Source organism: Motacilla alba, chromosome 4 (genome assembly GCF_015832195.1).
Source record: "Motacilla alba alba isolate MOTALB_02 chromosome 4, Motacilla_alba_V1.0_pri, whole genome shotgun sequence".
NCBI classification, from domain to species: Eukaryota; Metazoa; Chordata; class Aves; order Passeriformes; family Motacillidae; genus Motacilla; species Motacilla alba.
Window position 1 is genome coordinate 66,414,125 of NC_052019.1, and position 16,716 is coordinate 66,430,840.

A 16,716-nucleotide genomic window follows, 5' to 3' on the forward strand; every position below is an offset into this window, starting at 1 on the left:
TTGTTTCATAGCCCTGCATCCACATCTGCAGTTCCAGCAGCCGCCTACAGTGATGTGTCTTCAGGCAGGGAAGTAAGGAAGGAGAGCACCTCTAACGCAGAGAGGCATGAGCATCCCAATTCAGACAGTGTCCATCTGCCCCGAACCATTTTTTGATAACTTTTAATAACATTGCAAGAGCATCTCTTTGTATCTTCTTCGTAGGCATCCACAGCCCTCCATTAGCAAGATAAGATTAAACAACAGCCACTTCTATCTTTATGTGGTAAAACAAGCTTCTGTATTTAAGATAAACTTTACAGGACAGGTGGTTTCCTAGACTGGAATATCCCCAAGAAAACATTTAACTATCCTACATAAACGTCAACAAGGTATGAGTAGAGCGCACCTAATAAAGGAGATAGAGGCTACAATAAAAAGGGGCCCTAAATCAAAGGGCAGGTTCACACCAGCAAACACTCACACACACTGGGCCGATTGGAGCAGGGCCCTCAGCACTGCTGGCAGCCCAGCACCTCTTCTGGTGTGGCTTTCCCTGCCTTTGCTTAGAAGTTTGACCCACACCATCACCTTGATGGGGTTGTGGCCGGGACTGCATCCACAAAACTGCCCCTGCGGGTTCTGTATTGGGAGCTCGGTGTGGACTTCTACCTTTATCAGCTCTTAAAAAAAAAAAAGTGGGGGGGGGACGCAGAGCAAACATTATCTATTGTTAATTACCTGTAAAGTAGGGCTTTTGCCACTTCCCCAGTTTCTAAGAGCTCTGAAGTGAAACCTGAAAGAAGCCACCCATTGTTTCCAATTGTGCAAGAGCCAGGAGCAAATAGGGCTCAAATTGCAGCTCTGAAAGGCAGCAGGAAATTGGCAGCCCGGTAATCTGCTCCCCACCATTCAGGGGAACAAAGGCGACATTCCTCCTCAAGTAGTCACCATTAGAAACCCAAGGCTGATCTATTTAGTAAGGCCCACAGAATAAATCTGTGGAAATAAAGAGTTTTAATTAGAAGGCCATAGGATATGGCTCTAGTTTCCAGCCCCTCAAGTAACATGTATTATTTAGGCCCTTACCTCGTTTCCCACATAACCAAACGCTGACACCCAGACATCAGCACGGCTGCCATTAAAAAAACACCCCAACAACTAATAAAGGTGGAAACTGTTCATTATCGGTGGACCGTACCGTACAGTGTGCTGTACCAAGAACATTGCAAATTGGTCCCTGTCTTGGGATTATCTGTTTCCCCCCCTAGAGTATTAACAATCCTTCTAACCCACCCCATGCCCCATCTATGGCATGTTTTAAATATTCTCCAGAAAGTGCTACAGTTTCCAGCAGGATGGGTTTTTTCCCCTCTCTCCCATCCAATCCCTCTGCACAGAATGACTCAGTAATTAAACGCTGCTGGTCAAAGGCTCCTGGCCGTGCCAGTGCTTCACAGCATGGCTCCACACAGCCCTCCAGCCCCAGTTTTCCCAGCTGCCAAAGAGAAGAACAGTTTCCTTCAGAGCTGTTTTATCAGGCACAGTTAATTTAAAAGAATTTAAGTCCAAGTGCAAAATGCTCTGAGATACTTTGCAATTTTTGCCACCTGAACAGATAAAGTCTCCCAACCCCAGTGTGTTAGAACTGTCAAGAAGGAGAGCAGACGAGGTTAACTTTTCTAGGGGATGTTATCTGCACCTGGCAGCAGTGATGGATGATTCAGGAACTACCATGGCAAGTGCTCCTGCTCCAGTACAGGGCAAGGGATGGAAAGTGGGGATACAAGAACACAGGCCCTAGAACTCCAGGTTTCAAAGCCCATACAAAAAATCTCTATGGAGACTCCAGAATGGAACCTTCTGTCTCTACCACTTTGCTCCAGAGAGACCTTTGACTATTCAACACAGCAGAACTGGTGCATTTTCAACTCCAACAGTATTTCCTCACATACTCTTGGCAGGTCAGTAAATTCAAGCCCAGGTACAGCCAAAGTTTGGCAAAGCTCATACCTGGAGTTGAATTTCAGAACAAAAATTCATGACATCCAACTATCCTGTATTTCCCACCCTGACTAACCAGGTTCATCCTCACCTTGAATTGGATGAGATAAAGAACTTGTAAAAATGTATGAAATCAAAAAGTGCCTCAGTGACAGCACAGGTGCTCCTGTAGTCATAGCCCACTTCCTCCAGAAGAACTTGGCAGAAAAATGAACAAGTGGACAATTATTCCCTAAAAATAGAGGTCAGGTAAATGAGACTGGATTTAGATAAGACTTGGGTATAAAAAGAAGGTACTGTGCAACCTCCCAATATCCAGGTTAGAGGAAAGCTCCAGCATTTTCCCCTTCCTTTCAGACAACTAGTTTATTCCTTTTCAGCTGGAAGTGTGCTACTCATAAAGTGCACAGATCCAAAAACAACTGATCAGACATCACAAAAGAAATGAAGCTTTGGAGAGAACCTTCACCAGGCCAGGTAAATTCATCCCACACTCCTGCTTGGAGTGTGGAAGAGGAATCCTCACAGCACTGTAAGAAGTCTCAGGTGGTTTGGAAATTGAAGCGTGTGCCAAAAAACAGGAGGTTTCATTTAAAATAGCCATTAAGTAGTTAATCAGTTATGTAATTTCAGCCTATTTAGGGAGCTCCAGCTACTTCTCAGAGTAGTACTTTATCCCACAAACTAAGAACATCCTCACGTTTATGAGCACTGGGCATTCCCAAGGCAGTGCAGGCAGCGTCTCCTGGCCAGCTCATTCACTGGTGTAAATCCATCAGCTCCATTCAGAAGAAATATTCCATGGAATAAACCTGCTCATACTCTGGCAGCGACCCTGCGGGGTCAGGCAGGATGTCCCATTGTGCTCCTTCTTGCACAAACACAATGGGGTTCAGCCCCTGGGGGCAGAGCCTCTGTCAGGCTGTTTGTGCCTCCTGACATCGTGTTCTGCAGGATGTTTGTTTTCAGGTCGGGGCACCCAACCAATGCCTAGACAAAGGTTCACAAAACAGGGCGTGCTTACAAGGCCAGAGCCATGGCTATCAGGCGCACCTTTCTCCAAGGGTTGACCAAATGGATGCTTCTCTGCTCCAAAATAAAGAGCTACCACACTTACAAGCTAACTTTGGAATATGTATTTCTCCTGGAAGCCCACTGTTTCTGTACTGACCCATGCATATACCAGGAATATTGAAAAATCTAGGTGAATTTCTGTTCTTTTTGATGCTAAAATCAAAAGTTATTCATTAAGACTAGTGTCTCGCCCATACATAAACTAAAACTAAACTAAACTAAAAAGTCAAGCCATGTGTGGTTTGCAGGAAGACTTTCCCAAATTTGTATTTATTGGGAGGTGAGGCAGTATCTCAAGACAGCTTCACCAGGAGGAGCAGTAATGGCACCTCCTGGGAAAACCAACTGCACTGCGCCCATCTATTGCAAATATAAACCAAGCTGTACGTATTACTCTGGAGATCACGAGGTTTTTGAGCAGCTCCTTACCACAGGCTCCTCATGGCTGGGAACTAATGCCAAGGGGAGAAGCCAGGCCTTGGCTCCCCCCACCAGCCAGAGGAAGGTGAAAGACAACCACGGGGAAGAGCTACAAATGATCAAGAGCTCCCCAAAAGCAAACTACCCTGCAAATGAAGGGTCATCAGAACAAGACCTGTGCAGCCCCATGTGCTGCGTAAGGCTGCTAAATCCAGCTGTGTGACAGCAGAACAGAATTTTATTCCAGGGCGTTTTTTTGAAGAACCACCATGACTGACACAAATGCTCCAGCTGGAAGAAGGCCAACAACCAGGATTCCTTAGAATTTGGAGGTAATTTTAGCAGAACAAGAAATGCAGAAGTATCAGTAAGTCCTGAACATTCCTCCAGGACAAAAATCTATTACTTCATATAAGTCCATTAAAACACTTCATCTAGCCCCTTTAATCCCTCTTAACAGATTTGCTTTATCACAGACAGAGGAGCTAATCCTCTCCCACCTGTCTTTATGATATGGAACCATAAATAAGAGCAAGTACTTTTAATTTGTTAGGCATTATCCCCCCTCGGATAACGCCCTCACCTACACCAGCATTGGTGTAATGGAGCCATCTTTGGAGAATCACCCCAACTTCTGAGGGCAGATTCTTACCCTGGCCATAGATTCCTCCAGCATGGAACACAGAAACTTCATCTACCCATTGTTTTTATTGCTAGATTGCTGTTTCCTAAACTCATCTCTTATCACAAGTTTTGAGACACTAAGCAAAGCGAGATTTCCAGCTTGCTGGACTTCCCTTTTTCCTTCAACCCAGACCTAATACATCCGAGGCCTTCGCTGTTGGAACCAGATGGCAGCCTCGGCCAAATCCATCACCCACCCATGCAATTAGGTCAGTAGGTCAGCTGAACTTACTGCCTAATTACACCATCATTTTACACAGAATTCTCTTGGCTTCTCAAAACATCTCAGAAATATCAGGGAAAAAAAAGTAATTTTTATGAGCTACATTGCAATAGGCTCTGCAGACAAGGAGGAGTCACTTCAAACAGCCTGCTGATAAATTTGAAGGACTGAAATGTGCACTTCAGTGCCCTAATTGCTGGAAAACCCCTCAGCAACCCCCTATTTCCAATAGAACACAGCATCCTTGGACGGCCATTCCACTGTGGAAAGGAGCTGACCACTTGGGGCATATTTAAAGTAATCTGTGCTTCTTCAGGCTATGGAGGCTTCACATCTTCACTTGCTCCAGCTGTCAGCTCGCTCCATTCTCTTTCAGCTGGAAAGACATCCATGTGCTCTCACCCAACCCTGTGTTGTTCTACACCACATAACCCAACCGCCTGAATGAATCCCCAGGCACTTCCATGGCACAGTGGCAATAGCCTTATGTTCCAGAGGAGCCAGAAGCCAGCTTGGATATATTTGTGTCGCAGTTGAGACGGCCACAACACACAGAGTATCACCTTACAATTTCAGACAGCTTTAAGCATTCACCCATACCCAGTAACACCTTACCTCATCAGAAGGCTTCTGGCGTCTGCCCACACAGAGTAACACCCGGGCACTCCAGAAGGCTGCAGCCATTTGCCCTTCTTGTCCTTCAGCCCCTCATGCTGATGCCCTGCACCTGTGTGCCCTCTGCTCCCTTTGGTGGTTGGTCAGTGCCCCTGGGCACTCGCTGCCTTCAATGCTGCTCACCTGTCCTGCACAGCTGTGGCCAGTTAGGGCTGAGGCTCAGCTGCAGCCCCACTCCCAGTTACCACAAACTGTGTGCCCACATATTTGTGTGTCAAATACAAAGCATACAGCATCTAACCCAAGAGAAAAACACATTATTCTCATTTTTCTAACGCTGTCTGCTCTACCTGGCAATTAGAAAGCCATGTAAGACCTGCAAGGAACTGTTTTCTTCTCTTTGCTGTGTAGGTCCAAGTCAATTTTTTCTCCAGAGGCACTGCAACCTCAAGTTATTCCCAAAATCTGGTTAGTAAAGGGAGCATTAGTATGACTAACTAGAGCATAGCTGTTGTTTTTAAAAAGAGATCTGAAACGGTGTCACGACATAGCTCCTGATGGAAGGCAAACATTAAAGGATGGAGACCACGTGCGTCCTTTGGGATTTCTTCTCTTGTGCTAGGAACCGACCCAAACCCCCAGATAAGTCAGTCACCTGGCTGAAAAAAGAGAAGGAGGTACAAAGGGCAGCGTTTTCCAAGAGGAGGCACAAGCAGCACCCTTGGAGCAAAGGCCGGGAGCTGGCTGTGATCCAGCAGTGGAGGCAGTTGGCTCCGTGTTCCCGGGTGTCAGCGCACAGTTACCAGTGGACATCTCTGGCCAGCGCCGGACAAGGCCCCCATTGTGTCCATTGCGGGGCCATTTGCAGCTGTCGCTCTTCGAGACGCGCGGTGACAGCGAAGGAGCGCGAGTCCCTGCTCCTTGGGAACATTCCTCTCCTGCCTTCGCTTCCTCTGGGGAAATCTTGGAAAGCAGAATCCGTGTGCATCCAGTGCTGCCCCCCCAGCCTGTCACTTCTGTCACACAGAGGAGCAGCACCACCTGAACCCTGCAAAGCATTCCTAGCTGTGCTCAGATGATGATTTCTCTTTGTACCTCTCAGGGGTCATCTGTGCCGCTTAATAAAAAAGCAGCTTCTCAGTCAGCTCCATTCCATGACACTGCATCAGCTGGGAGGGAATTAACTACAAAAAGGCCAGCTTATTCAAATCAGCACCGGGCTGGGAGTCAGAGCAGCTTGAATATAGTAATTCAAAGCAGCAGGACTTCAAAAACAGCAAGATATGACACATTTGTCAAGTCATTGCTCTGTTCTGAAGTGGAGTTCCTCTAGAACCACTTACTCTGAACACCATGTGAAATTGCATCCATTTAAAACTTTTAAAGTTCAGGAGAATTGTGATGTAACCTTGACCCACATGAGGAAAAGAATGAGGTCTCCCCATTCACTCTTAATGAAAAGCTTTTTCTGTTGAATGTGTGTTAAATGGCCACAAGTAGCTGTGACACTTAGGTCACCCTTAAGAGCCTTTAATTTAAAGACAGAAGACTCCGTTGACATTGGAAAACATATGGGAAAAGAACCAAATAAGTCATAGACATAGGCCCAAACACACACACATTCCCAGATTTTAAAGCTACCAAACTACAGCAACACAATCACTATTTCTCATGCTGGCTCCAAGCTTTTTATTTAGAATCGAGGTGGGGAGATTAATTTCTTCAGCTGCTGCACAATTTAACCAGCCAGGAAGTTCTATATAGGAAAATTTTAAATGGTTTTGCACGTTAATGTGGTATTCCTTAATAAAAAAAAAAAAAAAAAAAAAAAACAAAAAACCAAACAAACACCAAAAAAGAAACCAACTTGGAACTTGTGGTTTCCTCCTCCACAAATGTATTTCCAAATGCTTTGGTAAATAAATAGAGCCTCCATTTCTTGGCACTGCTAAGCACAACACAGATTCAATTGTATTAAACATCCCTTATTTGATATATAGTTGGCTTAAAATTAGGTAAGCTAAACTAGAGCACAGACTAGTGGCTTTGAAGTATCAATAGGAGGTTATTTGCCACCTGACAGACCTGAAGGAGGAGGAACAGCCCAGCAATACACACATGTAACTCACAACCTGTTGTTGTAACAAAAGAAGTCCAGAGGCATTTTCATTAATTAATATATTTTCTGCATTATAGTTAACATATGTACTTTCTCCGTGTCATCCTTATTTCGTTAAGTATTGATATTTTGTTATATTCAGACATGAGTACATTTTCGAAGTCTTTTGCAATAAATATCATAAAATAATAGAGATTCACATAATAAATATTCTTTACAATAAAAAAAGTTTTAACAGACTTTTGTCTTAAAAATAGTTGGGATTCAACTTTGTGTTTTATACATAAAATATACAAAAAAGGACCACAATTTGTGGCTAAGGCAATAAAACAGGGACAGAATAAAATTATAAAGTACAGAGCAGAGCTAAACTCACTAAGCCAAAGGATCACAAGAGACTTGAAGGATTCAAGAACATTTAGGTGACTCAATGACACCTGAAGGCTGTTTGGATATATGAACACCACCAACTTTAATATCAACTGATACTGACAGACTATAAAAACGGGATTAGGAGGGTGGAGTAAGCAATATCCTTCAAAGACTGGACAGCAGAAGAAACAAATGAGTATGTTGCAGCCACAATGTCTCCAATGTGAAGATCTACATAGTGTAGCAAAAACTGAAGTTACACTGAAAATGTAAAAAAAAAAAAAAAAAGGCAAAAAAATAAAAGGCTGGGCAATTCTCAGGTCTGAGAATGTTCCAAAAGTTAAGACAAAAAGAGAGGGGGGGGGAAAAAAGATGCAAAAAGAAGCAGGCTGCTTATAAAGAGTCAGGCCTTTCATTTGGTGAAGCCTTTATTTTACATCCCTCTCCAGAAAGAACACACACAAAATGTTATTTCACAATCCAGCTCACTCAGGAAAGTTATTCTTCCTTGGCACCAGGAGGTTAAGGAGAAAAAAAAAAAAAAAACCAAAACATAACTTGCTGAGAAAAAAAAAAACAACATCTTTGGGAAGATATTCACAGAGCAAGAAGCTTCAAGAGCCCAGTGAGCCCTCACTGTCTCTTTCAGGAGTGGTTCAGTTACAAACTCAAAGACCCTGCCCGAAGGAGCAGCAGGTGCAGATCCCAGGTCCACACTTACCAAAGAGCAGCAGCAACTGCATGAAATGCTCCACACTCAGCCAAGTCAGTAGGAGGAAGAGAGCAAAGATGCAAGGGGAAGAGCTCATGTGTCTGAAGTTGGGCAGACAGGAAGGAAAGGAAAGCAACAGTCCTCCCAAAATGGGAGAGGAGGGGGGGAAGAAGAAAAGACGGGGGGAGAGGGGAAAAAAAAAAAAAAATCAGCTACAACCTGAAAAACTGAAGTTGGAGGAAGTAAACCTCCCTCCCAAAATCATGAGGGCTTGCCCTGACCCCGGGAGGGGCAGCTCTCCAGTTTACAATAGACCGTGTTGGAGTTCTTGCACCGGCACCCCGGACGATTGACGCGGTCGTAGCACCCCCGGCAGAGTTTTAGGCATCCTTTGGCCGGAGGGTAGCAGAGCAAGCAAGGCAGGAACAAGGACATGGCTCCCATGCACAGGTACCTAGAACAGCAGTGTGACTGGGAGCAGGAGCAGGGATTATCCGCGTACGAGTCCCCTTCATCGTCGTTGGAACAGTGGTAGAAGATCCCTTTGACCAGGCACATGCAGGTGCCGTACTCCACCATGCTCTCGGCCGAGCACAGGCACTGCCGGTTGCAGGCCAGGCAGGAGGGCAGGGCCCGCGGCGCCGTGCACTCCCCGCACTTGCACTTCCCGCACCGCTCGCAGATGAACTTGTGCTGCGTCAAGTCCTCTTTCAAAGGCCCCTTCAGATCGTCCACGATCAGCGCCGACTGCTTGGGCTGCGCCCGGATCGTCCGCTCGGATCTGTGGCCGGAGCCCGGCCGGGAGGGCGGCGAGCGCCCCAGCAGCCCTTGCTCCGAGGAGGCGCTGCTGTTGCTGCCGGAGCTGGCCGCGCTGCCCGTGCTGGTCGATCGGCTCAGGACGGGAGCCCTGGCGTTATGCTGATGTGCCACGTGCCCCGCGTGGCCGGGCCTGTGCTCGTAGTTATTATTCACATTAATCGGTATAATCTCGTGAGTCCTCTCATGCTTCTCCTGCCTCGGCGCCGTCCGCGGACCCGACTTCTTCACCACCGACGGCCCCTCGGTGTATTCGTTGCTGCCCCTGATGGCCTTGATCTGGTCCAGTGACAAGATGGTCGCGGGCTGGCTGTCCCTGTCATAGTCCAAGCGCTGCCGGCTGTCCAGGGAGGGCTGCTGAATCACCACCAGGGAGCCGCCGCTGCCATGCTGACTTTGGGGCTCCATCTGTAGTGATCTCTGCTGCTGGCATTCAGCGGGAACCTGGCATGCATCTGAAACCCTGAAATAAGGAAGGAGACAGAAGGTGTAAATAAACACCGCGTGTGTACATATATACACACGAGATCAAGGGCAGCGGAGGGATAAAGCACCGGATACTTTCTGAAAACAGAAATGATCTGGCAAAGCCCAAACTGCCCCAGCCACCTGGTACTGATCACTTTCAGCAGGGGATTACGGCAGCGCTGAGGATCTGGCCAAAGTCCAGTAATGGGAGAGTCTGGGTATGGCATCATGGATGAAGAATGCAAAGGAGACCCCATGCCATTTAAAAAAAAATTTAAAAAATAAAAATCCAGTATTAACTTGTACGCTTTCTTGGCAAGCCATGGGAAGTGCCTCTCCCTTGCTGCCGAACTCAACATCTGTCTCTAGCAACAGCAATTGCTGAATGCCCCCGACCCTGAGCTGGAAACAGCCAAGAACACCACTGCAGTCATGTTTCATATGGCAGAGTGAGGAACAAGCCCAGTTCTCGCTCTTCTGCCTGAATCTGCAGCATCAGAAAGCTCCACACATTTGCTTCCTAGTGCATTTGGAAAGTCTCCCTCTTAAAGTGACGTATGTGCATTACAGAGTCCTGAACTAAGTGCTGTCAAGTGGCCAAGACATTTTCTGTGAGAAAGTAACTCAGCCTACACATCTAATATGCTCCTTTATAGAATTAAAGCAAGGGTGCAAACAACCTGTTTTCCAATATTTCCTGACCACAGGCTGGAGTGCGAAAGAAAAATGGGATAGAAAAGGCTTAGATGAACTAAGTGTCAAACAAAAAGTACCTGAGCATTCATGAGAACGTTAAGAGCAGATAAAAACCCCTCAACAAGAACCTCAAAACACAAACAAAGAACAAATCCATTTTCACAAGACAGATTAAAAGCTTCTCAAATAAACAGGACATCTCCTCGTCTGTCTTTTAACTAGCAGGAGAATAGTAGAGATGTTACAAATTTCCATCCCTTTCCATCCTGCCTAGCTAGAGACATGAAGGTTGCAACACTGAGAAAACGGCAGTGACAGTTCTGCACCTACACAGAAATCCAGCTGAGTATCCAAGTGCCACATTTATGCAGGGAACCAAGACAACAAACTGCTTTTCTTGACTGTCAGCCAGAGGAAAAGTCCCTTTTCACTCCCCCCCAGGATGTGTTTACCTGAAAGCAGAGAAAGGTAAGTGCTATCAAGCATTTCAAAACCTCATCCAATAATGCTATGAGAGTGTCTTGCGTACCCAGACCACAGCCAGCATGGAGCTGTTCCCCACTCCAGAGAGTAAAAGGCACCACGGTGTGGGAGCGCAGGAAGAACAAGAAGAGGAAATGTTTCTTCTAGCAGGCAGTCACCATGGGCAGAAAGTGACAGCTTCTGCTGTGACACATCTTTGTCCTCATCCAGTAGTCAAAGATGTCATTTTACATCTAACATCACCTGTGTGGGCTTTGTGGTCACCAGATTAAACAGAAAACCAAACACTCTCGCTTCTAATTCACAGAACAGAACCACAGAATGGTATGGTTGGAAGGGACCTAAAAGACTTTGCAGTCCCAAAGCCCCTGGCCATGGGCAGGGACACCTTCCACTAGACCAGGTGGCTCAGAGCTCCATCCGACCTGGCCTTGGACACTTCCAGGGATGGAGCATTCACAGTCTTTTCCTGTGCCAGTGCCTCGCCACCCTCCAGCAAAGAATTTCCTCCTACCCACACAAGAAGCAGCCTTCTTCACGAGCACTGAATACAAATCCACAACAGACCAAGGGTGAATGAATGCGAAAAGGGAAAGATTTACAGCTGTACCAGCCAGGAGCTGGGTTCCCTAGGGGATGAAAAACAATATCCCAAGAAAATGCGAAAGACATCCAGTGCCATCTTTGGGGGGAAAGCGCAACATCAACGCGGCGCAGACTGACAAGCCCAGCTGCAGACCGGGCCGAGAGTTGAACCAGCCACCTCCACCCCCGCGCAGATCGCTCGTAAACTGCTTCCCCCCCGGACAATGAAATAAAAACGAGTAAAACAAAATAATAAAATAACGTACGGCGCAGGCGGCGAGAGCCCTCACGGTTCTGCACCCGGGGCTGCGCTCCCTCCCCGCACCTCGGGGGTGGGATCCCGCTTCCCTCCCCTTCTCCACACCCGCTCGGACACGCCGCCAGTCCCCCCCGTCCCGACCTGCTCCGCCACACTCCCCGCAGTCCCGGGCGGGCGGCGGCGGCGCGGCGCCCTCTGCGCCCCGAGCGGAGCGGAGCGGATCACGGCGCTGACGGAGAGGAAGGAAGAGGAGGGGAAAACGGGAAGAAAAAAAAGTTATGAATGAAAACATAGGCTTTTTTTTCCCTTTCCTTTACCTCCTCCTCTCTCTCTTCCCTCAAGGGGAAGGCACCGCGCCGCCTCGGGAGGGCAGATTACCTGGCGCTTAAAGCGGCAGCCGAGCGGCCGCTCAGCCCCGGGGTTTCCCCGCGCTGCGGCTCGGCACCCCCGCCTCAGCCCCTCCGGCCCCCACCTGCAAGGAGCGTTTGGGGGGTGTTTGTGACGTTCTGCTCGTTCGCAGCCGGCTACGGTCCCCAGCAAGCCTTCCCGCAGCAGCCCGGCGCCTCCGTTCCGGGAGGGGGGCGGTGGGAGGGTGGTCGGAGCCGCCCCTCACCGGGCGGGCTCCGCAGCGCCCCGCGGCACCTGCTCGCTGCTGCAGCGCCGGCCCCGCTGTGAGCGCACGGCGGGTCCCAACTTACTGATATGCAGGGAGCCACCGGGAAGGGCAAATCCAGCGGGCGGGGGGCGGCGGGGCCTCGGCTCCTCGCTCTCCCGGCCCCCGGGGCGCGGAAGGCCGGCGGGCTGCGCTCCTCGTCCCCGCACAGCCCTCGCTCGCCGATCTCCACGTCCTACTGGGCCAGCGGAGAAAAGCCCCGCTCTCCTGCCCGCCGCAGCTCCCCTCTCCCGGGGGTCAGCATGCAGCGGCCCCGGCCGCCCGAGGAAGCAGCGCTCTCCTTCGGCCGCAGCTCTCTCGGTCCGGAGGCGACGGGGAGCAAATCCAGCCCTTCCTGCAAAGCGGAGCGTCTGGATCGAGCCTCAGGCGGCTGCAGGCTGCGGCAAGCAGCGGGGCTTGTTGCGATGCAGGTCTCCGGGAAGAGGCGGCGGGTGCGCGGCTCCTGCTCCGGCTGTTTGTTAGTTCCCTTTGCGATCGCAGAGTGCAGCGCTGCGGTCCCGCTCCGGCGCTCGGCTTCACCGCATGGTCCTTGCCGCAAGTCCCGTCTGGCAAAGTGCAACCGCAACCTCTGGTGCGAAAGACTGGGTTGGGTTTTTTCTTTTTCGTTTTGATTTTTTTATTTTCTTTTTAAAGCGATCAAGAAGCGGCTCTGGCTCTCCAGGCAGAGCTCAGCGTACTGCGAACGAAGCCAGAGGCAGCGCAATGCAATGGCCCTGCAAGCTCCCCGCACACAGCCATGTGCTGGCTGTCGCTGCCGGGGGCCGAGTGACAGGCTCGGGGCAGGGGCAGGACGCGGCGGGGAGAGGCGACCCCGCACGCCGCAGTCCGGCACCGAGGTCTCCGCAGGCTCGAGAGGGTCGCGCAAAGCTCCGGCGCGCCGGAGACCCCGCGTCGGGCGGGACGGGCGAGTAGCGACCCGGAGCTTTTCTGTGAGCAGCGAATCGCGCCCGGCTCAGCGCTGCCGGCCCGGGGAGCCGAGCCCCGGCTCTCCCGCCCGGTGCCCCGCGGAGCAGCGAGCGCGGCTCGCCCGCACCTCCCGCACGCCTCGCAGCGCGGCCGCCCCCGGCGCGGCGCGGGGAGCCCCGGCCGCCCGCCCGCACCTGACCCGGCGGGAGGTGGGTGTGCGGCGCGGCGAGCGCCGCCCGGGCTTACCTAGGGCCGGGGTGAGCGCCCGCCTCCCGCGGCACATTGGCGGCGCGGATCCAGCCCGGGCAGTGCCGGCAGCCGCTCCGCGCTGCCCCGCCGCCGTTCCGGAGTGACTCGGGCCGCGCCTCGCCGCCTTTCAGCGCGCAGCCCCCGCCCGCCGCCGGCCGCGCCCCCCTGATGTCAGTGTGCCTCCGAAATCCCGGCGTGGATTCCCCGCCCTCCCGCCGGGAGCCGCTCCCGCGCGGGCACCGCCGCTCCCGCGGGCCGCCAGGGAAGGAAGGAGGGAGGGAGGGAATGAAGGAGGGAAGGAGGGAGGACCTGCCCCTCTCCGGTCCCGGCCCCGCGCTGTCCCGCAGCCGCGGCTCCTCTCGGCCCCGAGGCCCCGCCGGCAGAGGGAGCGCCCCGGGGGCTCGGCCCGGCGGAGCTCGGAGCTGCCCGGTCCGCACACGCTGCCCCCGCCTGCGCTCGGCCGGGCGGGCAGAGCTCACGGAGCTGCGGCGGCACCGCCGGGCACTGGGCTCTGCCGAAGGGCTGAAGTTCTGCTACGCTCCTCTGACAGCGTCACAGAGAGATTCCTGTCTGTGTTTTACCGTCAGCGCCCTTCAAGCCAGGTGGAGCAGCCCTTCCTTTATATTCACAAGATATTGTCTGCTTCTTTCAGACTATTGCAGAGGCAGTCGAGAAGAGCATTGCCTCTTGTCATCCTGCCATGAGACAGGAAGCGGCTCTTCCCACCGTTTTGCGGCTGACACTGCAGCACCAGAGATGATACGGGTTGTCGACCCGGTCTCCCGCCTTTCCTGCCCTGCCTCGGCAAGGTCCCATCCAAAGCTCACCACTGCATCTCTGCCATGGTGCCAAAGAGATACAGGGATGCTTTCCAAGCCAGTGGTTTTATGGCCAGATATTACCTTTGACATATGATTTTTGGGGGGTTGGTTTGGTTTTTCTCATTGAGTGGAGTATTTAAACAGGCCAGCAAAAGAACATGGCAAAGTGATGTAAAGCACATCCAAATTCTGAGAATCATTTCATAACAACATGTGAAGTATTGGAATAGTTGAGACTTCCAGTATTTGGCTAAACACCACTCAGCCTTAAGTTTATCTGAAACGCACCGACAATCTCTTTCACACAAAAAAAACCCCCAACAAAACATTCTCCCACCTTTTGCCCCAAAGAGAAGAAGTATGTGCTAAGGATATGTGGAGCTGCCTAGCAGGAACACATCCAAAAGCAAACAATCCCTACGAACAGGATTGTACCACAGAGGTGGTACTCGGTGACAGTCTGTGCACCCCGCTGACACTCGTGGATGTAGCACAGTTGTTTTCCATTAAACTTCACTAAGCCTGGAAAGAAATCACCTAAACTGCATTTTTGAAATTTCCATCATTGTGCACAACCTTTACCTGAACCACCTATTTCTCTAGGAAATAAAATTTGTGTGCATTAGAAGTTCTATACTGAACACTAGAATATAGTACTTGTGGTAGTATGACTCCTAATGCTTCTGAGTTTGCAATAACAGATTGCTGATACAGACAAACCATAAATACCATTCTCCAATGGCTCAAAGGACAAACAAAGGCATAAAAATCCTTGGTGTGGAATAAAAGCGTTCCAAATCAGCATTAATATTGCTGTGGGATTTAGAAAGTGTGGTTGTTTACCAAAAGCATTCTCAGGCACACCTTGAGCACAAAGTAAGAAACCATTTTCAGTGAAATCCATCTGAAAACTTTGGAACTATAAAGAGTTACAAAAACCTATGAAGAGAAAAAAAATCCAACTGAAGAACCAAAATGAGTAAAAAAATTTTAAAAAACCATTACTCCTGCAGAATAGTCTTAGTAGTGCAAGTTCATCTTGGAGCCTTTGGAGGTAGCAGGGCTCTGTTCTCACAGAAGTCCATATGCATTTTCCTAGGATACAACCCTAAAAACATCTCAACACCTCTCCTTTCACATCTCTAAAGCCAGTACCACCTTAAAAAACCTATGCCAAGTGTAAGAGCTTGATTTTAGAAACATAACACCAGGCTTAAATGGGTCAGTCAAATAACCAAGAGTACTGGCAGGTGTTCACTATCACCTGGCACCTGAATTAATACTTCACTGAAAGAAGGGAAAACCCTCCAGCGATATCCAAAGGCTCTCCACAGGCTCAAGCAAACATTCCTGTACCTCACAGAAGTCCATCTCACTAGATTATTCCTGGAAATTATAGCAGTGAGAAGTTCTGATTAGAAAAAGGAGAGCTACATTCTGGAGAATGAACTGGCACCTATGGCTACATCCTAGCATGGCCTTATTTTGAGGATTGATGCATAGGCAGGAATCTGATTCAAGTTATTTTCTATCCCCAAACCATCATCTAGAGGTGGCTCAGCTGACACCAAGTCAATGGAGACCAGCCCTCTATGCCTGAAGTAAATTCTTCAGAAAAACCTGCCAGAATGGGGTTCAAGAGACTGAATGATGGCCAAGAGCAGTGATCCAATCCCTGCTTCCACCCTCACTTTGCAGATCAGGTACTGGAGATAATCCCCACCTTCTGCAGTCAGATGCTACTTCTCCCTCACAGCAGCCTGAGTGCCAGAAGGTGCATTGGACAGAACAAAAGCACAATCCATCCTTAGCTTTTTGTTTGGTTTTCTTCCTAATCCACACCTAGAAGCAACTTTTATCTCTAGGTGACTTAAGTGACCTTTGTAAAGATGCACTGGATAAACTGTGATCCTCCCACTATCAGTAACAACTATTTCCACGGTGCATCCCACCTGGGAATATTATTCTGTTTCTCCCTAAGCAGCATCTCTTAGCTTTGCTAAGGCACAAATCCCAGTCCAGAAGGAAGACACACACTCAGCCCCAGTCACAAAGCCAACATGGCTTTGAGGAGACTCGGCAGAGGAAGTGTTTCCTTTTATGCATGTTACTTGTCACTTCATAACCAATCTTCACAGCTGCAACAACATTTCTAAGGTTACAGAGGAATTCAAAGGCAACTAAACACCCCCCTCCATTAGCATTTATAACAAAATTATGAACCAAATTGTTGTGCCAGTCTTACCTGTAGCATGTGTAGGTCAGGTACTCTCCTCACCAGTGATGATCTTGCAGAGGTGGCGTCAGGAGAACTGACTAGAACCTGCAGCTCCCCAAAGCTTTGTGTGTCAGCAGCTTTGAGTTTGTGTCAGGTGGAACTTTGTAGTTGTCAGTGCTTGAACAGTCTCAGAAACTCTCAGTGCTTGTTGGGACAAGACCAGCATAACTAATTTTTTAACACACCACTAGGCCTATATATACTACGAGGCAAGAGGAAATGGCCTCAAGAAGCGGCAGTGGAGATTTAGATTGGGGATCAGGAAAAATTTCTTCACTGA

General features: G+C 49.6%; 1 protein-coding gene across 6 annotated transcripts; it reads right to left on the minus strand.

The window, feature by feature from the left end:
* Nucleotides 1–6,802: 6,802 nt before the first annotated feature.
* On the minus strand, nt 6,803–16,425 carry SPRY1 (sprouty RTK signaling antagonist 1). 6 transcript variants are annotated; one of them, XM_038136223.1, is made up of 2 exons: nt 16,404–16,425; nt 6,803–9,481 (listed from the first exon to the last, which is right to left on the minus strand). In XM_038136223.1, exon 2 carries the CDS (start codon nt 9,424–9,426, stop codon nt 8,464–8,466), a length of 963 nt encoding a protein of 320 aa, XP_037992151.1. In that variant the 5' UTR covers nt 9,427–9,481; nt 16,404–16,425; the 3' UTR covers nt 6,803–8,463. The 6 variants fall into 6 exon arrangements, with proteins under 6 accessions (XP_037992151.1, XP_037992148.1, XP_037992149.1 ...); XM_038136220.1 differs by lacking the exon at nt 16,404–16,425 and adding an exon at nt 13,335–13,471; XM_038136221.1 differs by lacking the exon at nt 16,404–16,425 and adding an exon at nt 12,208–12,802.
* Nucleotides 16,426–16,716: the final 291 nt, after the last annotated feature.

Excerpts from the sequence above, each read along its gene's own strand:
- SPRY1 (XM_038136223.1), bottom strand. The coding sequence starts at position 9,426 with ATGGAGCCCCAAAGTCAGCATGGCAGCGGCGGCTCCCTGGTGGTGATT.